The sequence below is a fragment of the Equus przewalskii genome, chromosome X (genome assembly GCF_037783145.1).
Source record: "Equus przewalskii isolate Varuska chromosome X, EquPr2, whole genome shotgun sequence".
Lineage (NCBI taxonomy): Eukaryota > Metazoa > Chordata > Mammalia > Perissodactyla > Equidae > Equus > Equus przewalskii.
Window position 1 is genome coordinate 24496358 of NC_091863.1, and position 26765 is coordinate 24523122.

Consider the following 26765-nt stretch of genomic DNA (forward strand, 5'->3'; position numbering starts at 1 on the left):
TTACAGTGATTTGGGGAAGTTAATTTTAATTAAAATATGAATCCTTACTCTGAAAGACTAAGTATTTTGGTACTCCAGTATAGGTACTCCCAGGTGAAAAATAATATATATGAAAAAAAGTTGCTAAGTTTTAGAAAAAATATTGTTTTAGTAGTATTAAAATTGTGGAGAATTGCACAGCACTTCTTGGTTAGCTTTCATCCGTTGGTTTCAGTGTTTTGTATCAAGGGGCAGGAGTTCCTGACAGGTATGCCACAGAGAGCATTGAGCTGAATGCCAGGGTATACTTCCCCCCTGCTGACACGGCTCTTTTTACCTCTTGTCCTTCAAAGGGATTTACACAGGACGCTTCCCCGCCTGGGCATCTATGACTCTTTCTGTCTCCACTTCTAAGGTGGATGCAGAATGGAACCTTACGCCATCATTATCAGCATTTTGCCAGCTCTCTTATTCTTGAAAAGAAATTCATACTATTAGCTGGTTGATGTATTAACTTTCCTACATCTGGAGCCATTCTTGTTTTTTTTTTTTAAAGAATAAGGAGTTGCCTCTTTAATTTGATCTTCAATAGATTTCTCTTTAAGAAGAAGTTATTATTTCTGAAGCTACCTTAGAACTTTGATGATTCTGTCTGAAGAGAAGGTAGATCGTCTTGTATGGCATTTTATCTAAGTGGACTTTTTCTATCAATGAATAAGAACTTCAGTGGCTGAACAACTTTAAACAACTTTGCTGTCTACCTGCACTTGCACCCTAATGTTGCAATGTGTTTTTCAGGTTTTCAATTCGAAAACAGCCGAACTACTTAGTCATCATCAAGTGGAAATAAAACAAGAGTTTCCAAGAGAAGGGTATGTTTCCTAATTTAATATGTAAAGATACATCATGTTTATTAGTTCATCGCACCCCACCTACCCTGTGGCTTTGTAAACTTGAGCAAACACCCTCTGGAGAAGACTTTTTTTTTTTTGAGGAAGATTAGCCCTGAGCTGACTGCTGCCAATCCTCCTCTTTTTGCTGAGGGAGACTGGCCCTGAGCTAACATCCGTGTCCATCTTCCTCTACTTTATATGTGGGACGCCTGCCACAGCATGGCATGCTAAGCAGTGCCATGCCTGCACCCGGGATCTGAACCGGTGAACCCCGGGCCCCCGAAGTGGAACGTGCGCACTTAACGGCTGCGCCACTGGGTCAGCCAAGGAAGACTTTTGAGGAATAGGTATTAGTCAAGAAAAAAAGCTAATAACTTGGTAGCTCAGCAAAAACATGTGGGTAATTGATGGCTTAGGAATTCAGGGACGGGAGAGGAAGGGATAATAAAGTAATCAAGCAAAGAAGTATTAGATATCAGAAATTCTCCATTGGCTTTGAAGTCATTTAGTTCTGTCGTCTTCATTGCCAAACTTCTGCCTTGTTGATTTAAGTGTAAGGGTTTGTTTCTTAAAGATAGATGTTTTTAAAAAAGCATTCACACACTATCTAATGCTGAAATCATCCATTTTGGGTATAATGTTCATGTGTAGTAATTGTGATGAAATATAATGTTAAGTATATTATTTAAAATTTAATGGTGTTTATGATACAAGCACTTTGCAAAACTGTGTGGCAGTTTCTTATAAAATTAACCATACATCTGCAGCGTACAACTCTTAGGAATTTATCCAAGAGAAATGAAAACATATGTCTCTAGAAAGACTTATACATGAATGTTTATAGCAGCTTTATTCATAATAGCTCCAAACTGGAAATAACCCAAATGTCTGTCGTCAGTAGAATGAATAACAATGAAATACTATTCAGCAGTTTTTAAAAAGTGAACTGAGGGCCAGCCCCAGTGGCCTAGTGGTTAAGTTCAGCACACTGTGCTTCTGCAGCCTGGGTTCAGTTCCCCGGGTGCGGACCTACACCACTTATCTGTCAGTGGCCATGCTGTGGTGGTGGCTCACATACAAAAAGAGGAAGATCGGCAGCAATGTCAGCTCGGGGTGAATCTTCCTCAAGAAGAAAAAAAGTGAACTGATAGACACAACAACATGGATGAGTTTCGTTGATATCATGGAAAGTGAAAAAAGCTGGATGCAAAAGAGCACGTACTACATGGCTCCATTTATCTGAAGTTCAGGAAGAGGCTAAACTAATCTAGGATGATAGAAATCAGACAAGTGTTTGCCTGTCACATATGCAGTTGACTTGAAAGGGGCGTGAAAGAACTTTCTGAGGTGAGGGAAATATTCTGTGTCTTGGCTGGGGTGTTGGTTAGATGGGTGTATACATTTGTTAAAACTCAACAAATTATGCACTTTGGATTTGTGCATTTCACTGTAAAGTTTACTTCAATTTAAGAAAGAGAAAAAATTGGTGTCTTACCAAGTTTTGTCATGTTCTTCCCATGAGAAATGTGCTCCTATGTTTTAGAGAATTCCTTTGTTTAATAATAAAAGCTTCTGATATGTTAGCATCATGAGAATGCCTGTCCGCAGGCCTGATCCCAGTGCAACTTGGAGAAAGGATACCTGGGTCTTGGAAGGACGAAAATTCGAAATATGTGGAAGGAGTTTGGGTCTTTGGAAGAAGAGAATTTAGAGACAGAGCTCAAAGCTGAGAAAAGGGAAGCATTTAGCCAGGCAGGCCTGAGGCAGATGGAGAAGAAAGGCATTGGGAATTCCCTTGCTACTTCCAGATCCTACTGTAGGATTCCTGTAACTTGTGTCATTTCTCCTTCGAGTTTCTTCAAATCACCATTTGTTTCTCCTCCTTGTCATTTGTTATGAGCCTTTTATCCTCCTGACGCCCTGTTACCTTGCCAAAAGCACACTGGGATTGAGTTTGAAAACTTGGATTAAGCACTTGTCTACATGAAATAGTTATTGAACTGAATTTAAATTTTTTCCCTAAATTCTAGCAACATGTTTTAGGGGAAAATGGCAAAAGAGAGTAGTATACTTATTTGATTTTTCAAAATTCCTTTTGCTTCATAAGTAAACAACTAAATAAATACAATGAACAAATAAATAAATAAAATATGTGTATATCAGTCTACTTAGAAATAACTAGTGACTAGTGAAACCTGCAGAAAGTTTATCAAAATTCATCAAACCCACAGGATTTAAAGAACTGGGGGACTAATTTCTTATTGGATTTGAGAAAATGATTTTAAAATAGATAGAATGTTTGCTATTTGTGACCTGTTATTACTTGCCTCCTTTCAAATAATTAACTATTGTATGAAGAATAATAAAAATGTAAGGGAAATAGACTTTTCTTTAAATCATTTCTTTAGAATACTGGATATGTTTTGCTTTGTTTAGCTGATTTTAATTTACGTCCCAGCCACACCCTCATAAGTGATCATTTCTAGAGAAATAAATTACAGTTGTATTGCTTTCTTGTGGACTAACCAGATACATTCCTTTGTTCAAAGGTGGGTGGAACAAGACCCTAAGGAAATTCTGCAGTCTGTCTACGAGTGTATAGAGAAAACCTGTGAGAAGCTTGGACAGCTCAATATTGATATTTCCAACATAAAAGGTATTTTTAATAGAATATTTTACTCCATGGTGTGATTATCTCGATCATATTCATTCAGCACATAATCGAGTGCCTATGCAGTGGCAGGCATTTCTGCGAGAACTGAGGATACAACAGTAAACAGGAAGATTAAGTCCCTGTTCTAATGAAGCTTTGATTTTGGTGAGCGTAAGACCAACAATAAGAGCGGACAAATACAAGCTAATTTCAGATACTGAGAAGTCCCATGCAGAAAATAAAGCCAAGCGATATGGTAGAGTATGCCTAGAGGGGCTTACTTTAAATTGGATGGCCAAAGAAGGCGTCTCTGAAGAGGTGACACTTTTGCTGAGGTCTCAAAGGCCAAAAGGGGCAGCCAGGCAAATATCTGGGAGAAGAGTGTTTGAGGAAAAGAAGGCAGCACATGCAAAGGTCCTGAGGTGGGAATAAGCTTGGCACATTCCTGGATCAGAAAGGCCAGCATGTCAAAAGTAGTGTAAAAGAGGGATGAGGGTGGGTGAGTAAGGAGTTTCAGTAGGAGCTGAAATCGAGGAAGTGGAGAGGGGCTTGTTGGCCATAGTTAGGAGTTTGGATGTTATTCTTAGTATCACAAGGAGCTGTGAGAAGGTTTTAAGCAAGGTGGCAGGAGATGACAGGATCTGACTTGCAGTATAAAGACAACTTCCTGACTGCTGTGTGGAGAGTGGATTATAAAGGCGTAAGTATGGACACAGGGAGACCCGTGTGCGGCTGCTGTGAAAGTCCTGAGAGAGGAGGATGGCTGGACTGACAGAGGTAGCGGTGGAGGTGGGGAGAGAGGGCCAGAACTTGCTGATGGATTGGATGTGAGGGTAGCAGAGAGAGTAGCAGGGTGGAAGGAAGAGATGGGTCAAAGATGGTGCTTGGGGGTTTTGCTGGAGCTCCTGGATAGATACGGATGCCTTTTGCTGAGGAGAGAAAAGACTAGAGTAAGGAACAGCTGGGGGTTTGTGGGGGTGGGGGGGAGGTTGTTTGAAATCAAAACACTCTATTTGTAAAATCTCCCTGAAATAGTTGAGAGTGTTGGATTATTACAGATCTCTCTGTTAATTCCTAGTAATTTTAATAGAATGTCTACCTAAGTTTGGCTTTGCATCATTCATAGGAGAAAAAAAGTATCCATCCAAAATGGATACGCTAGTGTAAAGAGTGGAAACATAATGCGGTAATCGCCATTTCTTTATAGTTTAAATTTTTCAACTTCATCATTCAAGGGCTATTTTTTTCTTCTATAGGTACTTTGACTCTAGATAGGGGGAACCATCAGTTGGTGGTGATGGTGTCTTGAAATTCATGTCATCTTGGCTCTGAGTCTTACCAGCATTCCTGAGTTGTTTGGTTTTTTTTCCCAGACTTTCCCCTATTCGTATGGATAAAACTCACTTAAAAGAAGACTAAACATAACCAAAACCATTCATCCAACAAACCCATAGAGTGCCTACCATGTGCTAGATGTGCTACGGATACATACAATGGAGCACAAGGAGGGTTGTGCAGCTAACGGTCAAGTGGGGCAAATAGATGTTAATCCAGTAATCACAATAATTGCAAATTAATGGAAAATTGCAGCAATAATATAGTTATTTCTGTTGTCGCCGATTTTTAAAAGAAAGAAACACCCACGTATGATTTGATATTTGGTTAACAATTTCCTAATATCTTACGCTTGTTTTATCCCTCCATTTGGTGGAGGTGCTTCAAACTTCTTTTAGAGTTGCATTCACCAAGATTTAGATGAATTGTGCACCCAAGTGATTGTCAGTTGTTTCCTTGAATTGTTCTCCCAGCTTTCACAGTCTAAACAGAGGAAATATATGAGGCATTCAGTATCACACTCTGTTGTCAAAATGCCCATTACCAAAGGCGTGAATAATCTAGCTTCCTGAAAGCCGTGTTCAGGAGGTAGATTCCAGGATGATTGACCATGATTTTGACATCATTTTACCTCCCTTACAGGTGAGGTAGGCTGCGATGTGTTGGCCTTCTGGACCCACTCAGGTGCCATTCGTTTTCCTCTTGTTTTTGTGGTGTATGTGAAGGTGACACACAACTCCTGCCCAAGTGACTTGTCTTCCAGTTGTGCTAAGTGGTCTGTAGGAATACTGAACACGCAGCTCTCTGTTCTGCACCTCTCCATGTCTGGCCAGTGTGAAACCCATACCTGAGCCAGAGTGACCCAGCACTTCCTTCTCAACAACCACCAGCCTATGGCCAAGGAAGAGAACGTTCCACAAGCCCCTCCATACCAGGCCAGTTGTACTAAATATTTTTTCCCAGATAATTTATTGAATTGGCACTGCCAAGGGCCAAGCTTTTGCTTGCCTATATGGAACTCTGTGTAGATCACAGAATGCTAACACTGTAAAGGATCTTCTGTCACCTAGACCCAGCTGCAAATGAGGGAAAGGGACTTCTTGGAGGTTGTAAAGCTCTTTAGTGGTGGATAACGTTAAAGCACAGCCCCCCTGTCTCCTGGGCCAGTGCTCTTTTTCCTGAGCCCCACGGATGATAACCTCACAAACCACTTCAGTTTTTAGTTCCAGTGTGGCAAGTCAATGGGCTTTCCAGCCGAAGAGCAGTTCATTTATAGTCTTACCTGAGAATCATTAAGAGTTCATCATATCTGGTTGTATTTCTTTTGCAAATTCCAGTTTTATTGGTTTAGTTGTCCTCATCTTCAGAAAGTTTGTTGATCTCAGGTTCCTATGAACAATTCCTCCAGAAGTAAAACTCACTCTCCAGCTGAACGGCACACGTGAGCCCAAGACAAGTATATAGGCTGCTGCTTTCCTTCTTGATTTAGAGAGTTGGGCAGCTGTTTGCCTGTCACTGGACGGAAGTACTACAAAGTAGAAAGAAATACATTATTCATTTTATTTTAAGAACGAGCACATATTTATGCTAATCAAAAGCCTATACTGTTATCTATGAGAAAATGATGCCAGATTAAAAGTGAAGTAAACTGAAATTTACGTTATGTTGATATATTCTTAACTTAGAATTTTCACATCTAAAGTAGTGTTCCTAACCCTCATTAAGCCCATATGGTGTGATTAAATTACAGTAGTATTTGAATTGGAATCACCGATCTGGACTATTTTGCGTACTTAATTATTCTTCTTCAGAAAAAAAAAAAAAGAATGACCATACCATATATTTTCATCCTCTCTCATGTGATTCAAGCAAAACACAACATAAACTGTTTCAAAGCTGAGAGCGTAAAATCCTCAGCATTTATGTATCAGAAGTAGTTATCTCATGATTAGAGAAAAGGGAACCCCTACATCAATTCCTCCACCGCCTTGCCCTCCCCAACATAGTCACACACACGTCCCTCACTTCTCAGACTCATATTCTCAGGGGCCTTTCAGGGGTCTCAGAAAGGCGCCTCATTCTCCGAAATAACTTAGCAGCAGTGGCCACATGTCATTTGCGATTGTTGTAGCTTGCCTCAAGCACACGTCTTCCGGAGACTGTTTTCTTAAAAAGCTTTACACCTCTTCCCACTTTTAGTAGCCCCACAGCCTTCCTCTAGGGCTCTTATTACTGTGCCATGTCTGTTTTTAGTTCTTTTTTCAAAACTGTGTTCGAATTATAAATTATGATTTTATTTTTAAATAAGGATGCATGTCATCTGTAATTCTACCAAGACAACAATAGTAACATCCTAGAGTATTTCGAAAGGCTTTTTTCTAAGTATATTCTAACTAGGATTATAACTTTTCACAGAGAATTCAAAGCAAAATTTAACCAGAGATTTTGAAGGTAGCATTTAACTAGTTAATTTTACTAGTGACACTCAGTGTAAAGAAAAACACCCCCTGAGAAAGAGTATGTAGGTAAAGCATGAACCTGCTAGATACGAGAGTAATACATTAGGTTTTATATATGCCAATGGTTATAGTATCCGTAACTAAAAGACTGCTAGGCCGGGAAATACATACTTTATGCATGTAACTTTCATATACTCCTAAATGGTAGATGATCTAGGGTGGAGGATTACAAAACTTGACTGTGTTATTCTGACAAAGAAGGAATTAAAATTAGGAACTATTAAGAGAGGCACATATGCTGGGATTAGCAGAAAAGTTTTATTTGAAAAACATAGAGGGGGGGCTAACCCAGTGGTGTAGTGGTTGGGTTCTCACGCTCCACTTTGGTGGTGCAGGGTTCATGGGTTCAGAATGTGTTTATGGCTGGAAGAGAATGCTGAGAAGCTATTTTGCTGGACTTTGATTGTCTGCAAGAAAAGCAATTTTACTTTGCAGGAAGGAATCGAATTAAGAAAGAGGGGAAAGAAGGAGTGGTAGGGCAGAATCTGTGACTAATGAATCAGCTAGAAATAGCTCTAGATTACATTCTGAAGACAAGTTGGAATGAGCCAATAAAGAAAGGTCCCACGAGGGGCATAGAATAGCAACTCAAGGATTGCAGCTAAGGGAGCAGCCAGCCCGTTTATGGAAAATTAATGCGGTGGGGAGAAATAGGAGATTTTAGTAGACTGTGCATGCATGGTGAGCCCACATTGTAAAGTTGGCGCTAAGAGTATCACGTTCACGATACCCAACTTTAGCAACTCATTGCTGAGGACCCACTGAGGTCCCTGGCCTCTGTCATGCCCAGAGTGCTGCTGGGGAATTCCTTTATGTGTCCTGGTTAGCTGAGTCCCATTCTCTGCACCTGTTACTCCACTCTCTCCCCAATAATAATGATGACAATGAATGGCAGCAGAAGGGAACATTAATTGAGTGATCACTGTGTGCCAGGCACTGTTGTAATATGCATTAACTCAGGGATTGCTCATTATAACCCTGTATGGTGGGAACTGTTATTATCTCCATTTTACAGAAGATAAAACTGAGACCCGGCGTCATGCTGCTGGCAAGCAGAGGAATTGGAATTTGAACCCCAGCAGTCCGGCTTCAGAGCCTGCGCTCTATTGAAGAGCACCCCGAACTCATGATCCTACTTTTGCTTGGCCCTGACTCAGCAGATAACCTTGCATCCTCCTTCACAGGGAACGTTGAGGCTCTGGGGCCTTAATTCTTCAACTTCCTGTTCCTGTACTTAATGTCTGGATCTCATGCCCGCTTCGCTCCATCACAAGGGAAGCGATAGCCTCCTGCCCTACTTGAGGCTCCTCCCTTCACCTGGGCATTAATCCCATCCCTTCCTGTCACTACAAGGATCAGGACTGTCCCATTGATTCCCAGCCCCTCTGCCCCGCACATTCTCTTTTCTCTTCCTTCTTTATTCCTACAAACATTTGTCTTCTATTTTTTAAAAAAACACGCCCAAATCTCTTCCTCTTATCTTGTGTCTCTGTTTCCTGGAGTAGAATCTCAGTCATCTTTACCTCTAGAAAGGGTGTTAAATAAAGGAAGGAAATCTGCATTGGATAAAGATTATCTCGAACAAAGTTGCTGCTGGTTCCCCTCCGCTCTGTGTTGGTCAGAACATTCCTATCGTGTTTTATTCTGGGAGTACAGTTTGAGTACTACAGACAGACAGTCGCGTCTTCCTAGGAAAGGTGGTGAAGGGATTTTAAACCGTGCCATATGGAGGTGGGGGCCGCGGAAGGAAATCGGATTATTTAGCCTAGACGGGAAGAGAAAACTTGACGGACCAAACAGCAGCTTCAAGCTCGTGAAAGACTGACGTGTGGAAGAAGGGTCAACCTTATTCTGTGTATCTCCAGAGAATATAGCTGAGACCTACAGGCAGAAGCTAGAAGGAAAAGGAGCTTTTTGGAAACCAAGGCTGTGCAATAGAGATTGGTCTGCCTTGACAGACTTAGTATCTTGTCCCTAGATGTGCTGTCTGAATGGTCACGTGACGAGCGAGTCTAGAAGAGATTTGAGCACCAGATGTGTTGTTGATTATGTAGCCTTTAAAGTCTGCCTAACCTTAAATTCTGGAAAGACCTCAATCCTTTAGTCCAGTGTGTTCAACCCGAGCTGCACAGTCGAATCACCTGGGGAGTTTTAAGAGAAAATAGAAATGTTCAGATCCCACCCAGGTCAGTTAATTGGAATGTTAGGCCAGGGCCTGGGCAGTGCTATTTTTAAAAGCTCTGCAGTTGATTCTAATGTACAACCAAGTCTGAGAACCCGTGATTTAGCTGAATCAAGCTGAACTGAATAAGATGGTATGCATTAGTATTTTACTTATGGTAACTTACTGTGACTATAGCACTTAGCTGTATGTAGGTCAGTATAATGTAAATGCCATCACATATTGTATTTATGCCTGATTCAAACTCATATGTCTTGTAACATATTATTAAAATACAAGAATAGAACTAAATTTCTAGCTAACCATAATATGACATTGCCCAGCGTGAAGGATTTTATCTCTGGCTATTTTCATTAAAAAGAAGGTATGCGGGTGTGTGCACACACATACACACACACACAGAAGGAAATTTTTTGTAGCAATTAGTAAATAAATGAATGAAATGATTGTTGGTCTCCTCAGAATAATAAATTGGGTATTCTAAATTTGTAAAGTTATTGTATTCCCTTTTTATAGGGCAACTTGGGAGCCTTTCAGTTGGATATTGATCTGGGTCCTTGTCATCACGCGTTGGTAATGAAGCAGGAAGAAGTCTGTAGAAATAAAAAGAAACACTTAGCATTGAGTATCCACTTTTCCTGGGGCCACTCAAAAAAAAAAACTCAATACCACTACAAACGTTCCAAATGTTTGTTCGAATTGTTATGTTTAGTTGTGCCTGTAACAAAAAAAAAAAGAGAGAACTATTCTCCTAAAGTCGTTTTCTACTTGTTTAATTTTCTACTCCTTTCTGTTTAACTTTCTCTTTAAAGCTATTGGTGTCAGTAACCAGAGGGAAACCACTGTAGTCTGGGACAAGTTAACTGGAGAGCCGCTCTACAATGCTGTGGGTAAGCTGTCGCACGTGGATGTCAAATGCAAGGCCTTTCTCCTTTTGCAAGTGTCATACTAAAATATCTGGCTAAGAAAGCGTGCAGTCATGTTTCCTGTAATCTGATGGGATGGGTAGAAGAGTCCTCTAAAAAAATCAGTTTCTATATATTTACCATTTTTAGATATTTATTCACACGTTGAATGAACTCTTTCTCATGTTCTCCCCTTTTCCAGATTATTTGTATTATACAAATGGGTGAATGTTGCCGGAACTGTTTCATAAACCCTGCTGTTTCTGACCCCTAAAAGAGATCTCGTTTCCTTCCCCCCTCGAAAATCAGAATCACAACTGTTCACAGTCATCTCTCTATAAAGTACTTGTGTATTTGTTCTTCCCATCTAGGAATTTGAATGGACTCTTCTGAGATTATGAAAATAAAATCTCAAAATTTTAATTCCTTCTGCTACAAATTTAGCTATTTCAGCAGGGGTTCAAAAACTCAAAATCTCAAATATACCACCATTAACTGTCACTTAAATGTACATGACCATGGGTATGTTTTAGCATCACTCTTTGTACTTGACAATTGAGCACTGAATGACACTGTCACTTGCTAAAAGGAAGATTTTGTTTTACATCTGCAATCACTAAAAGGTGTTGTTTTGTCACAAATAGCAAAGCACAATTTTTTGTCAATAAAATAGCAGGTTGTGGGGCGGGCAATGGAGGCAGAGAAATTGTCAGAGATGGGCTGATTTATAGAGTGAGCTATGTTTACTTTACAGTTACTTTGGTAGTATAATTACTTTAGTATTGATTGGTAGGAAGTGATATTCAAGCAAAAAATATACTAAAGAGCTGCCTTGTAAGAGTAGCATGAATTCTTTGGAAATACTCTTTGTAAAAAATTAAGATATTTAATGTTATTGTGTTGTAAGAAAACATATAGTATGTCTTCTGTGTGGTAAAAAATTAAAAACTCAAAAAATGTCAAAGAATTGCAAGCAAAAATCCTATTGCACAAAAGTACATCTTTTAAATTTTTATTTTGTTCTCATTCTCGTGAGTAGCTCATTTTGAATTTGAGTAAAGCAGGATGTTACGGTTTTAATGACTAGTACCTAGGAGGGTATTCTTTGACAGATCAGTGTTAGCTAACTTCTTGAACTAGTTAGAGTTTTACTTTTTTTTCCCCCTGGTGAAGGAAAGGGCCTACTCAAAGGAACCAGAAAGTTCCTGTTAAACTCTAAACTTTGAATTGTAAAAATGCCACTTTGGACTTTGAGTTGTCATTTTAAAATAATGCAACTAGGTTAGTTGAAGTTATGCTTACAGTGAAGGATTTAAGTAAATATTTTACCAGAAAAGCTTTTTTTCTGTCATGTGCTTATATACTCATTTCCTTTTCTTTTACCTGTGTCCCTCTGCACCCCTCCCTCATTCTGTGTGCTTTGGAGTTTCAATTCAAACTGTGCCTATGGAATATGAAGAACTTTTTTCTATACATGTGTGTTTTGAGAACCTCTTATGTGTTTGGTGCTACACTGGGTGTGTTATAGAGGATATGAATTCTTGGCTGTTTTTATAAACACTTTATAATCTAGTTTTGGAAAGACACTAATACAAAATTAGGGAATAGTTGATAAATTGTGCTGCTAAGTTGAATAAGAATTAGAGAGGTACACGTCAGTATGGATTTTGAATTTGTGGTGTACCTTTGGAAGAGGTTGAACTCCATTTTGGGCCTTGAAGAATGTATTAGATTACATTAGGAATAGAGAGAATTGAGGGATAGTCTGAACAAACTATGAAGGTGAAAACCCATACATGCATTTCACCAGAGTGAAGAGACTGATCAGATTTGAGCATAGGATGACTTATTTATTAGTTTTCCTAGAACTACCGGTGAAAATAATGCTCAGTAAGTGCTAGCTGCTATTACTGTGTCCTAGGGATTATGCTAAACACTGTCTCATGTTATTTAATCTCAGTGACCTGTGAAGCAGGTTTTACTAGCCTTATTTTATTAATGAATTATGGAATATCTATATAACTTGTCCACTGTCATGTAGCTATAAGAAGAGGTAAAACCACATTGAACATAAACCTCTCCAACCCCAATTTGGATAGATAGGTGTTGGTGAGGATATAGAGGGCACTAAAAGCTATGTACTGGGCAACATGGGACAAAATGGATAATAAAGGGGAATTTAGCTTTCCACAGTGGTGGAATGGGTTATTTCAAATGTGCCTGTCGGGGCTGGCCCAGTGGCATGGTGGTTAAGTTCATGTGCTTTGCTTTGGTGGCCCAGGGTCCACCGGTTTGGATCCTAGGCATGGACATACACACCACTCATCAAGCCATGCTGTGGCGGCATCCCACATAGAAGAACTAGCAGGACTTACAACTAGGATATAGGACTACGTACTGGGGCTTTGGGGAAAAGGAAAAAATAAAAAGAGGAAGCTTGGCCACAGATGTTAGCTCAGGGCCAATCTTCCCCACCAAAAAGCATGAAAAAAAATGTACCTGTCTGCTGACAACAGCTTGAAAAGCTGGACCAAAAAAGAAAACTCTGTCTGAAGGACTGGAAGGCTACCAAGGCAGTGAGGAGTTGTGGGACCAAGATGAAGGAGAGAAGGAAAGCCCAGAGAGGTAAGCCCAGAATTTGGTGTTGCTTATTCCCTAGAGATATCTGTAGATTCTGAAAGGCATATCTCAGAGGCTAAGCAGCACTTTCATAGGTTCATGAAGATAGAGAGGCAAAAGGTGGAGTCACGGGCTCCCAAGGGTGGGGATGATATTGATAAAATCCCAGCCTTTCAGTTGAGATTGTGAATGGCCAATCCTAAAAGTAAGATAAACTGGAAATATACCAACCCTCACAGGAATTAAATCTCAGATTCAAATAATTTTAAACCCTGATTGAGTTAAGAAGATCTGAGATTGCTAATACTGCTAGCTGAACTTCCTTTCAGAAACAAAAGTGAACCCTTCCTAAAGGAAAAGTATCTCTAGAATTTTTCCTATACAATATCTAGTTTTCTATAAAAAACAATCAGGCATACAAAACAAGACATAACTAAAAACCAGTAGAAAATGACATTAGAAACAGACCCATAGGAAATTCTGATACTAGAATTTTTCAGAGTTTAAAATAATCGTGATCAACCTGTTCAAGTAATTAATTGACGATTGATAATCTTAGCAAAAAACTAGAAATTTAAAAATGGAAATTCTAGAATTGTATTAAAAACTCAGTGATGAGTTTTACGTCAGATTAGACACAGCTGAAGATGAATGAGCGAACAGGAAGAGTGATCAGAAGTAAATATCCACACTGAAGCACAGAGACAGTGGTTTAGAAAATACAGAAAAGAATCTATGAGAAATATGGAGTAAGGTGAAAAGGTCCAACCTGTTTGTAATTGGAATCCCAGAAGAACAGGAAAGAGAAATGATAAAGTTTTTGAAAACTGATGAAAGATATCAAGCCACAGATTCAAGGAGCACTATGATCCTCAGGCAAGAAGAATACACAGAAATCCATACATAAACATATACTGAGACCTGAGGATAAAAGGAAAAATTTTGAAGTAGCCAGAGGAAAAAAGATATATGACCTTCAAGAGAGCAACACTAAGACTTTTATCTGATTTCTCAATGGAAGCAAAGTCAGTCAGAATACAATGGCATGAAATCTTCAAAGTGCTGAAAGGAAATAACTTCCACCTAGAATTCTATATCCAGTGAAAATATTCTTAAGAAATGAAGGTGAAATGTAAAGGCAAAGACAACCAAAAATTGATAGAAATTATTACAAGCAAACTCCCACTAAAAGAAAAACTAAACGATGTTTTTCAGATAGAAGAAAAATGTTCTCAGATGGAAATTTGGCAATGCAGACCCCTAGAAAGGGTAAATTTGTAGGTCAGTCTAAGTGAATTTTGACTATATGAAACAATAATATATTGTGATGTTCATATTAAGAATTAAAATACATGGCAACAGTAGTACATGAAAGAAATTTGGGATAGATCAGATTAAACTGTTTTGAGGTCATTGTATTGTCAAGGATGCATGTTTTAATGTCTAGGGTAAGCAGTAAAAGAGTAAAATAATGTATAATTAACTAGCTTATAAAGGGGGAAAATGGAATGACTTAAAAAGTCAAGAAAGGAAAGAAAAAGGAACATGAAACAGGAAGGAAGGACAAGTAGAAAGCATTTACCTCCAAATATGGGAGGAATTGTATGAAAAAGATTCATCTCTACAGTAAAATCTAGCAAAGGAGTTCATTGAGACTGCTAATGAGTTGATGGGATTAGTGCGTGGAGATGGGGACTGGAGAGGAGAAGGCAAATTGCTGAGACCTTTGGGAGGAAACATACAACCTGTATGTCTGTAAATTGCATAGGGCATAAACATGAGGGAAAAATAAAACAGGGCTGCGAAATTTTCAACCTGAGAAGACAGAAGGAAATTAAGTAATGTTTAAGGGGTGCCAACCTGGAGGGAAAATGGTGTTCTTTTTTGGACAAGGTGAGTACGGGACTTGCAATCAAAGCTAATTTCTGGGCAATTAGAAATTTGTGGCTCTATTATAAAGAGATTGTTCAAAATGTAGACTTGAAAGTTGATAACACAGAGATGATAGTCTCAGTTTATTATAGATGAACTCACTATAGGAATGAATGAATGAATGCAAAATTAATCCAACAGAAATGTAGGTGCCCTTCTATGTGCCAGGTTGTGTGATGACTCCTAGGCATATAGTGACAAATCAGCCAGGCATGGCGCTTGCCTTTGTGACACAGAAGGCTAAGGCTAAGAATTTAGAAGCTAGAAGGAGGAAGGGGAATAGAGCAAGAGAAAAGGAGCAATTAGTTTGAAGAGACGTCACTAAGTAATGACAAGGATAGATTCTGCCTCCAATTTGGTTTCCTCCAGGAAACACTCAGGTGTCGTATCTCCATGCAAGTCTTCAGTTGAGAATATCAATGTAATATTAAATCTTTAGCAGCTTTATCTTAAAACAATACAAGGTGGGATAGGTGGAATCAGAATCAGAATTTTCACGTGTTATTTGTCTTTGAGCTTCTTTGTTTATATCACAGTCTATGGGTTTTATACTTTTTCTCTCTCTCTTTTTGTATGTTTTCTTCCTTCCTTGTACCTTTCTCTTGTAAATCTATTACTCTAGGCCCGTCCTTCTCTTCATTTTTTTCTCTCTCTTACTAAATTATATAACTGATGAGCAGTATTTATTATAGACAAGCAAATGAGAGGAGCAGTCTAAATTTCTCCTTTTAAAAAGTTGCCCTTTTTTGTGGCCTTCTTTTTATGGCTCAAGGGTCCTTGCTAAGCAGTCAGCTCACTCGCTCCCAGTACAGTAACAGAGATAGGAAAATTTCAGGGTGCTATTAGTGGACGTGAAATACGCTTTTTGAGGAAGTTGAATACTGAAAAAGGCGGTTCATTCTTGCTTGCAATAAAGATGTGTTTTACTGACGTCTTTTATAACACATGCAATTGAAAGCATAGAAAAAAAGTTTAAATGGATCCAGGAGGCACACATGGCCGGTTTTAGAAGTTTCGTATAGTTTTAGAATTTGTGTGTGAATTCTGTGATGAGCGAGATAAACATTGGTGTGTTGTCTAAAATGGAGAAGTATCATTTGCATCTCTGCTTCCCAGTCACTGTGCCATGACGCAGCCGTTTACTATGATGACCTCACAGGTGCATTGCAGGAGCTCTGTGGCCCTGGATCTGAAGCAGGCCTTTGGCTTCTCCCGCCTCTCCTCAGTTATCCTCATCCCTCTGGTACTTTTCTCTCTCCCTTTTAGCATTATCTTCATCAATGTTCTTTTCCAAAGAGTTTTCTCCACCCCACTCCTCGCCATTTTTCTAAGCCTTTTTTCCTTCCCCAAACAACTTTTATTAGTGATCTCCATACCTTGCTGTCTTCTAAGTATTACTCAAAAAAAAGTGTGAGTTTACCAATACACCACAGACTAAACTGATAAAGAAGCACAAAATTATCCAAGTGGTTCAAATGTCGAGTAGACGAAGTCTTGAATCGATGATATCTAATAGGTGCGTATGCACATTTCACTGATGCTACCAGTGAAATGTTCTGGCCTAACTAGCATGGCCCAACTATTTCCCCTCTTCTTGGCCATGTTTTGCCACTCACTACTGCAGTTGATTGGTGTGCATGACAAACCTAGTGCAATATGACCCTCACTCTGGTAGCTTTCTGTAGAGCGCAATTCATGATTTAGTATAAAAGTATTGTTCATAGTAAGGACTAATATCCAGGGAGGCAAGAGTCACTGATTTAAGACCTTTAGTATATTAAAGAAGACCACCAACCAAAATCAGTTGCTCTGAACCATTTTTCTTTATTTAAATGGTATTGCAAACATTTTTTTCTAAGATGTTGAATTTAAAGTTCCGTAAGCCATATAACTCTTTATGCAGAGTGTTGCAATTTTCAACATTGCTCATCCTCTTTGCCTTTTTTTATTTTTACATACTGGTTAACCCTGGGCTAATGATTAAACCTGTGTAATCATTTGTTGAGATCTGAAGGAACCTTGAGCTCAATCCTGTTATCTTTTCTGGAGCTGGCTTATGTTTCAAAGTATCAGCATGCAAGATTTCCATAGATGGCAAAGTACCTAGAACTCCTAGGCACATTTGCCCTTAAACAGTACAAGTGTGGTGGTGTTTTTATTGTTTTGCTTTGAAGGGAGCAGACTTTTATTTTTGTAAAATCTAAGATATTCAACTTTATCAACTTATTTTTCATTATTTCAAGTCTTTTATTACACAGTTCTTTGACAACCTTGCATCTCCTTAAATCCTGGGTAAAGAATATGCTGTATTTTGCAATGAGTGAATTCTTCAACTCTGGCCAGTTTAAGTAAAAGGAAACGGAATTAGATTTCAACTGTGAGGTCTCCAGTCTTTAATATTTCATCATATTCTATTTAAGACTGTGAATTCATCCTGGCTGTACCTACATCATAGAAGTTTAATTCTAAATTCAAACTCTGGGTTCAAATCCTGGCTTTTCCACTTACTATCCTTCTGTGCTTGTTCCCTCGACAGTTAAACTGGAGAAATTAAAAGTATGGACCTCATAGACTTGAGGTGAAGATCAATGAGTTAATACATGTAGGGTACTTAAAACAGTGCCTGGCAGACTATAGGGCATCAATAAATGTTAGCCGTGGCCACTCTTCTGAATTGGCCAATAGCCTTTTTAACCCAGGAATGCCCGATGAAATGATTGATATATACATGCCCAGTGTTCTTAGGGGAAGTGCCGAGATTACCTGGGTTCGCACACACTCATGTCAGTCATCAGCATTTTGATATTTGTACACCTGAGAGCTGAAATAGGTTTCAGCCACCACATTTGAGTATGTATATATTATATTATATTATATTATATTTGTTTTAACTAATTTCCCTCCCCCTCTTAATTTTTCTTTTGGTCCCACCTGATTCCTGAAAATGTCATCAGGTGAGGGACAGTCCTTGATATAGTCTCTTCCCCTGAGCAAATGACCTCTTACCCAGCTTAATGAATAGCTTAACCCTGGCAAGTGGTAACACATAACAATTAAATCTGGTTTACTATTATTGTGTCTCTTGTGGGAGGAACAACCTGACAACACTTTGTCACTTTGTGTAACTGTCAGCAGTCCTTGCTTAGGGTGTGTTCCATAACGTGGAGCCTCACCTTTGTCTCGCTTCCTGTCAGGCCAGGAGCTCTCATAACAAATCTTCTCAAAGGAGATGTATTATTTGCCTTTGCTTGTAGTCAGCTGAAAATAATTTAGATTATCTCTAGTGTATTTGTTCTTTTTTTTTCTAGGTACTTTCCCCTTCTATTGTTATGACTAACCAAAAATAATGCAAATTTCTAAATATTCTAGAAATAGTTTCTCCCTCTGTACTGTTACTACATAACTAAATTAACCCTGGCCCATGGGCGTTGAGGCAACTGCATTTCTCATCACTCTTAAAACTTTGTTTTTCAGAACAAACTAAATCTACCAGACATACGTTGGATGTGACTTTATTTAATACAAATGAAAGCTTCAGATCATCCAAGTTTGGTTTTTATTAACCTATTCATTTGATGGTCTGAAGCATTTAAAGCTGATTTACTTGGTCTAAATAAGGGGTATGCTGGGGCTGGCCTAGTGGCGTAGTGGTTAAGTTTGCACGCTCTGCTTCAGCGGCCCAGGGTTCACTGGTTCGGATCCCAGGTGCGGACCTATACACCACTTATCAAGCCGTGTTGTGGCAGGCGTCCCACATATAAAATAGAGGAAGATGGGCACAGATGTTAGCTCAGGGCCAGTCTTCCTCAGGAAAAAGAGGAGGATTGGCAGTGGAGCTTAGCTCAGGGCTAATCTTCCTCAAAAATAAAATAAAATAAATAAATTAAGGGACATGCCTTCTGGATGCAGGCTGTATGGTGTTCGGGACTCTGTAGTGTCTATTTTCCTTATTTTTTTCCCAAGTCGCTTTGGAACTTAGCAATTCCCTGTTCCCTCTAGATATGCTGTTCCTTTTTGTGGAGGTGGGCTTCATCTCCTGCCACCCGACTAGGGAAATGCTTTCTTGGGACCCGTGCCTTCCCAAAGCAGCCCTTCCATGTCTTCTGCAGTTGGCCCCAACAGAAATTGTGGTACGCTCCTTAGCATTCCTTTCTAACATCTAGGAATGTGCTCGCTCACAACATCACACAGCATTTCAAATCACTGGTTGGGAGAGCAGTCAATAACCAACTGAGCAACTTTTTCTAACTAGGACGCAGATATGTGGCCAGGTAGGGAAAAATCATCCTGAAGAAGAAGTAGGTATTTACCTGGTCTTTGTCCAAATGGAAATACCATTGAACCAGAGACTCCGACTGGACTGCCTTTGCTCGCCTCTGCTCCATGTCTCTTCCTTTTCTTTTTCTGCGCTCAAATGTGTAGAAAAACGTTCATTCCGATGAACTTCCCAAGTGATCTACCATTTCCTAAGTGGTCAACAAGAGAACACAGACCTAGAATCTGGCCATCTCTAGCATGAATTGCCGTTATTTCTTCTAATGCTCTAGCCGCTCCAGTTTCTCCTGGCCCTTCAGATCCAGTTGCCGTTGTTCCCTCTGGCTCTTCAGTTCCAGCTGCTGGCACTTCCTCAGGTATTGGTGCTCTGGCTCTTGCTCACTTCCCGGCCTTCCAACTCAGACATGTTGGGAGAAATTGACTACTGTTGCTGGATCTGGATCTGGCACTTCTTTTGATTGTTCTCAGAAATTACCTCCACAAGGGGCTTAGTCTTCCAGCTTGGGGTCTTCTCTTTGGCTTTTGGTCTCTTATTCTGCAACTCTAATTCTGCCATCTTAGCTTCTTTAATGAGTTTTCTAATTTTTTTTGTTCTTAATTCAATTAATTTTGAGCATTTGTGAATTGCTTGGTAGCGTACCAACCACTGACATTTTTCTCTTTGGCAGTTTTACTAATTCATTCTATGTATTCTAATTGCCTTAAATTCTTGGGCTATAAAAACAAAGTAAACATGATGCCAGCCTTCTGTGATCATGGAATAATGGAAGGAGAGGGACATTAGAGACCATCTAGTCCAACTGCCTTATTTTATATTCAGGAAATCCAGGCCATGAAGGGTAAAATGACTTGCTTGAGTCACATAACTTGTTGGTGGCAAAGCCAAAAGACGTAGAACCTTGGTCTCTTGATTTCACATCCAGTGTTTTGACTCTTTTTGGTAAGGTGTTAATTCTGCGGATACCGCTGTGGATACTTACAGGCTTTCAAGTGAGGGGTAAAGTACCCAGTTACAAAAGTGGTCTTTGTCAAGGAGCAATAGAGTCACAGAGCCACTGGGACTCAGGGAGCCACCTGATCTTCAGTTTGTCTTTAGTTTTGTTTTAAAATAAACATTTGGAACAAATCCAGTATCCTAAAGAACATGCGCTAGAAAAGAGGTCCTCAAGTTCTAGTATGATACTGAATAACTTGGGATGCTTATAACAAAAGTAGGAAGACTCAGGCCTTCCTTGCCTAGACCAGCCACCAGAATCCTGCAAGGCAGGGCCTGAGCTGTGTGATTTCGAAGTTTTCCAGGTGATTCTGGTGTGCTTTCTGGAAAAGAACCACTGCTGTGGAGTCTAGCAGTGTTTCTTAAAAGGGAGCACCTATTTAAAAAGTGTATTTTGGGGCCCCCTCCCTAGACCTCTTATCCTAGAATTTCTGCGGATGGAGTCCATCTTTAAGCTCCCTAGTGATTGTTATGTCCATTAAAATATAGAAAGAAACCCACTGACCTAGAAGGCTTTGAGTCATTAAACAAAAAGCCTAGAGCAATGGCTTTCATGTTCCTTGGGAAGAAATATATTTTACACCAAGATTCATCAAACCCACATAATTAAAACCAAAAAGCCAATACTTCTCTTACCGAGTTCAGTGAATTCTGATTTTTCCGCTCCATCTTATTTCATTTTTTTAAAGTAGGTAATCGAAACTCACTAGAATGATTTTAAACCCCTAGCCCACTGTAGTTTGAAGCACTGAGACTTGAGATATACGTGTTAATTCTACCTATCACAGATTTAAAACTTTTCTCTCAAATTTCTCCACTTTTCCCAATTAGCCTGTTAAGCCATTCGCACCTGCTGCGGTTGCTTGCCCGAGGAGGGTCTGCTTTTGTCACAGGCACAGGACACTGCCACTGTGTAAAAAGTGGACTGCCCTTGTTCCCTGGACATGGGAGATCTTGCTAACTCCATGCTGCTGCTGCTAATGGCTTCTTCCAGTCATACTATAAGTAATAGAAAACTCGACTCCAGCTAAATGAAGTAAAAAAAAAAAAGAATTCTTTTGCTCATGGAGCCAGCGATCCAAAAATAGCTTAGTTCCGGTGCTGTTTGATTCCAGACTCAGACAGTATCACCTGGATCCCTCACAAGTCTGTCTTTTCTGGGATGGCTCCAGATGTGGCCAGTTCAGCTCTTTCTTCCTGAGGGCAGCCACACGCTGCCCAGCCACACACTGCCGAGCTGAGCTGAGGCGAGGGGCTCTTGCAGACTGAGCATAAATCTCAGTTGGGCTGATTAAACCACATGCTCTCTCTGAGCCCGTTACCGGGATCAAGACAGTGGGCTGGCAGTAGGGTCAAATCTCAGGCAAACCGCACGGCTGAGGATGAGGGAGGGGTGATTTCCTAAAGAGAATTTGAAGTACTGCTCTCAGAGGCAGGAGGAATGGATGCTGGGCGGCAAATGCAGATATCGCCTATCGGCCATACATTGCCTTGGTCTTCCTCTTTGTTCTCCTGTTTCCTTGGTAGTGATGAGCCCTTTTTTTTGCTGCTTTTCACACCTGTGGAAACCGGTGTAGTGTCCTGAAGTCCCCGATTTAAAGCTCAGTGTGAAGCAGCTACTGTCAGGATCAAGCACAGATAGCTCTCAAGGGAAATGACAGTCTAAGTAATTAGGAAGAATTGATTAAAACTAACTGGTTTTAAATGAAGAGAAAGAAATAGTATAGTTCAGGGTGAACCAAACTGGACAGTAACTGCCAGCATTCACGTGTAGTGGGCAAGTGTGTATAGTCTTCCCTGGTGCCCTTTAAATAGCCCGTGGGCCTGAGTCTTTTCAGGAGGCATCTGAGCACCGTCAGTGCCTAAAAATAGCGAATGACCGCTAACAGATTAAAAGTTAGGAAAGTTAAGTACAAAACTTAAATCTGACAAAGCTCGGCTAATCCCATTGATTACCTTTCATAATTGCTTTATGTACCATTTAGTGCCTTCTCTTTTCTCAAGCCTTCTGTCATGAAGCAGAACAGAAGTCCTTTCTACTAGGGGATCAGAAAGCGGACAATAGTTAAGATAACGTTCATCTGTTAAAATGGAGATTTTTTAATAATCCAGCGTGGAGAAACAATGGTGACCTTTAAATAACTCTTTTAACCCTTCTGGGTTCTAACCTATTTTGAAAGAGCTTAATGTAAATAAGCATTTCATACATGAGAGACTGAATCTTATTTTTTTTCCCCTCAATAATAGTACCAGATTCTCTACTTTGTCGCAAATTGCTCCTGAGTTTTCTAAGATACATGCTTTATACACAGTACAGTGATCCTGGGCTGTGCATTCTGCACTGGCAACTAGCTTACTTAGCATTTAGATTTTCTTTGCACTCATGTATGCTTAGGAAATCCATATTCAAAACATTTTTTCATTGCTTTTTTTCTATAAAAAGGATACAAAATAAGTGCCCTAAGGTTTGTATTGTTCTCCTAATTTGGTCTGTAATTTTGTATGAAAGCTTTAAATTCTCCCTCATAAATTTATTCTCTTCTAACAATATGTCCATTCATTTCTAATTTTCTAATTTCTGTCTTTTGAAAACTATAGCATTTTAATTGCTTATGGAAACTAATCGGTCTCCTATCCCTGACAGTGATTTCATTAATATTTGATTCTTTTAAATGAAGTTTTTCATATATATTATTATATTTTGGTCTGTAGTGTGGCTTGATCTAAGAACCCAGTCTACCGTTGAGAATCTTAGTAAAAGAATTCCAGGAAATAATAACTTTGTCAAGGTAAGAGATCTCTTCAAAAGTATACTATAAGAATGCTTGTTTAAAAAAAATAAGTTTAGCGATTTCACCAGAAAGACTATTTGGGCCTTACGTCTTATTGCACAATAGTTATTCGATACAATTTATAGAATATTTCTCTGCAGATATTTGAGGCCAACTCAAGTCTTTACCTTCCTGTCTTTCTTGCCCTGTGCTGCATTGGAGCACTAATACTCCAAGGTTGAAGGCTGGAGGGGATTATAATGTGACCCAGGGGCTTAAGCCATACTCCCTAGGAGTACTTCCTGTAATTCAAGCCTGCTTTTCACATCCATCCCTCTTATTTTCTACTATCCATCAAACGAAGTTCTGGGTGCTTTTGAGTTTTTAGACATCAGCATTCAGGGAGGGTGGAAGACATTCCAACCCTTTGTTGAACTCCTCTTCTGCTTTCTTCATATGAAGAAGGCTAAGAAAAATTGCCTAAACGTCAGTCCTTATATAGATCTCTCTTCAGATAAAAGAAGGGAGAAAGAATTTTTGAAACGGGCAAGGCGTGTTTTTCGTAGCAAGGCCAAGGCAGAGTTCTCCTAGTGTCCAAAAGGAAGTTCTGTTTTTTGGTTTATGCTCTTAATGTTTGTCCATGGGGCTCTTATGGCATTTTCTTGTAGTTCTTTGTTCTGAAACTAGTGTTCAGATCCCATTAATTGTAGCAATTTAACAAACCATTCCTGCCCTCACCCACCCAGATAACTTCAGGCTAGTCCTGAATATACCCTTACTCACTTCCTGTTCTGTTCTCTCTGTCACCCTGCTTAACCCTCACTCCCACCTCCAGCTGCACTTTGCTTCAAAGGATGCATGTTTTTCTCTCCAATGCCATTTTAAGCAATGTTTACACTTTGTACCAAAGTCATGAAAATGACATGTACTACCTCACTATTGACTTTGTGGGACGACCCTTGGTCCTTCAAATCAAAGAAGAATATTCTTATAAATTATTTCCTTTCATTATTTTTGAGCATTGATCTTTTTTTTTCCCTAGGAAAGCTAGAAACCATGAGTTAAGATTCTTAACTTAGAGGTTGCATTAAAGTAGTAAATCCTTTGGTTTGAGTTTTCTTATTAAATGTATCCATAGGAGATAAGAAGCAAAAAAGGTTATCACTTTCTGTAGTTAGGTGATAAATGAGGAGGGTAGAGATGGGGGAGGAGAAAGATAGTTGCATTATTTTGATGTATGTATTTTCTTAACCACTTTCATCAACCCTTATAAATAAATTTGATGTTTAATATACTAATAAAAATAAGAGCTGGACCTGATCCATTCTCAAGGAAGATTGATAAGCCCATATGTGTTTCACTTTTATCCTTTAACTTTTATTCAATCCACCCTCACTTTGTTCAATGTATTTGCTGAATTTAGGCAACTACTTTCTTACATAGAGCAACTCTCTGTTGCTTTTATCTGGCGTGTCTTTGACCTCTACTTTATTCTCCACTAATTTTATATTATGTTACTTTAACATGTGTGTGTGTGTATAAATATATATTTATTTATAATACGTATTTTTTACACAGAAATATTATTGTTGTTTAGTCATATGTTTTAAAACAAACTTTCTGGTTAAGGTTATTAGTTTATGATTTGATGTGCTCTCTGATTTTCAATAGTTTACATGTCACTTTCGTGGAATATAAAATGAAAAGCAGAGTTTTGGAGTAGGTTCTGCATATAGTACTGACTCATCCCAAAAGTTAACATCCGTGTCTTCACTATCTAGGTTACAGGTCATTGTGTCATTTATTTTTCTTTTTACCTTGCTACGTGGATGTTCTTTGACCTGCAAACATGTCACTCTGATCTTTGTTCGTGAGCATGCTTTCCTGTGCCATGAGATAGGAGAAGTATTCTTATCCATAATACTGTGGGGTTGCCTTTAGGGCCTTTGAATATTTTGGGACTTGTTGAGTTTTTTGGTTTGGTGTTTTGTTTTATTTTAAACTGTTATGAATTTACTCTGCTGGCTGAATTTCATGACTGTTTTTAGTCCAAGACAGGCCTTCCGCTTAGCACTTACTTCAGTGCGGTGAAACTTCGTTGGCTCCTTGACAATGTGAGAAAAGTTCAAAAGGCTGTTGAAGAAGATAGAGCTCTTTTTGGGACTATTGATTCATGGCTTATTTGGGTATGTTTAAATATAATGTGTGTATGGAGAAATTTTTTTCAGAAATTTTCTAGATTGCTTTGCCTGCTATCTATTTTCTACTAAGAGTTCAAGCTTTTTAGTCGGCAGCATTGTTAAGAAAAGCCACTCAAGAAACAACAGAACGTTTCAGCCTCCATTTGAGAGGCATTTTTGCCTGCTTCCTCTTCATTTTTTCTTGCCTTACTTCAGTAAAAATGGAGGATGATTACCAAACCCATATCTCACATCTATTATCTTTAGAATAAGTAATTTAGCTAATTAGTAATTTAGATAGCCTTTCTCTCTTGCCTATCATGTACTTCTTTTCCACTGGCCATTTCTTAGAAGAAATAGCTATTTAACATGAGAAAGCACCTAGGCTGTTTATATTATTCGCTTTCAACATTACACAGCTGTCTCTTATTTAATTAAGCCATAATATGAAAAATTATAGTGGAAATATTTGATCTATAATCTTTTTGCCTAAGCTGAACATGGAGGAGTAGAAACTAACATTTCAAACATTTCCCGGATATATCTTAAAAGTACGAGTTCTCTTTCATTATGGGCATTTTCAAATATACCCCAAAACGGAGAGAATGGTATAATGAACCCCTCCAGCAGTGAGCCAGCTATAGCGATCAACTATGGCCAATCTTGTTTCAACTATACTCACGTATTCTTTCTCCCCACAGATAATTTTAAAGCAAATCCCAGACATATAATTTCATTTGTAAATACTTCAGTAAGTATGTGGTTATCTTTCTCAACATTCAAGGGAGCATCAGGAGGATATTGTCCCAGTCTCACTTGCCAGATCCACAGAGCAGATCTTCCAGAACTGCTGTGGGGAAGCAGCGCCTTCTCCACCCCTCCCTGTGCTTGGCCAGTGCAGGCTGTGCTTTGTGCTCACAGCCAGCAGTTTTCACACATGTTAGTCACAGTTGAAATAGTTCTGACAATAGTTCTGACTGTTGCCTGGAACCAGAGTAGCGCAGGATGTGGGAACTGAGCTGCAGAAGACCCAAGGGCACACATTTGGCTGTACCTCCATGTGATGCCGTTTCTTCATTTTTGTTCCTTCCTTCCCTCTTACTGCTTCCACATAAAAGAAGGCAGCAGTGCTTCCAGTTCAGGTCTGAGAGTATTAACATGAGAAGGTTTGAAACTCTGCTTTCAGGATATGCGCTTGCGTCAGCACAGGCACAGCCCAATGAACTGTTATTCCAAAAAACAAAGAAACAACAGTAACACAGGGTTCAGTAAGATCCTAAAGAGGCAGGCGTTTCAGTGGATTTCACTTTGCCAAATTTAATAAGACTCTGCATTTTCCAAAAATAAGATGATGAAAACAAAACCGATTTTTTGTTTAACCATCAATTAACTAGAACTGTGCTGTTTAGTCTCGTAGCCACCTAGCCACAAATGACTGTTGAACACTTGAAATGTGCTAGTCTGAATCAAGATGTGCTGTGAGTATAAAATACACACCGTCATTCAAAGTTAGTACCAAACAAAGGTA

The 26765-nt window shown here is 39.2% G+C and overlaps 1 protein-coding gene across 8 annotated transcripts in view; it reads left to right on the forward strand.

The window, feature by feature from the left end:
* The window catches only part of GK (glycerol kinase), a 68489-nt gene that overhangs the window by 10127 nt on the left and 31597 nt on the right, over positions 1 to 26765 (forward strand). For 4 of the 8 annotated variants that reach the window (XM_070605677.1, XM_070605671.1, XM_070605674.1 and 1 more), the window contains exons 2-7: positions 778 to 851; positions 3422 to 3528; positions 10374 to 10451; positions 19565 to 19648; positions 22999 to 23075; positions 25106 to 25243. In XM_070605677.1, coding sequence (XP_070461778.1) covers positions 778 to 851; positions 3422 to 3528; positions 10374 to 10451; positions 19565 to 19648; positions 22999 to 23075; positions 25106 to 25243 — 558 coding nt within the window. The remainder of the gene's footprint in view (positions 1 to 777; positions 852 to 3421; positions 3529 to 10373; positions 10452 to 19564; positions 19649 to 22998; positions 23076 to 25105; positions 25244 to 26765) is intronic. The other 4 variants (XM_070605675.1, XM_070605679.1, XM_070605673.1 and 1 more) reach the window with 1 other exon arrangement.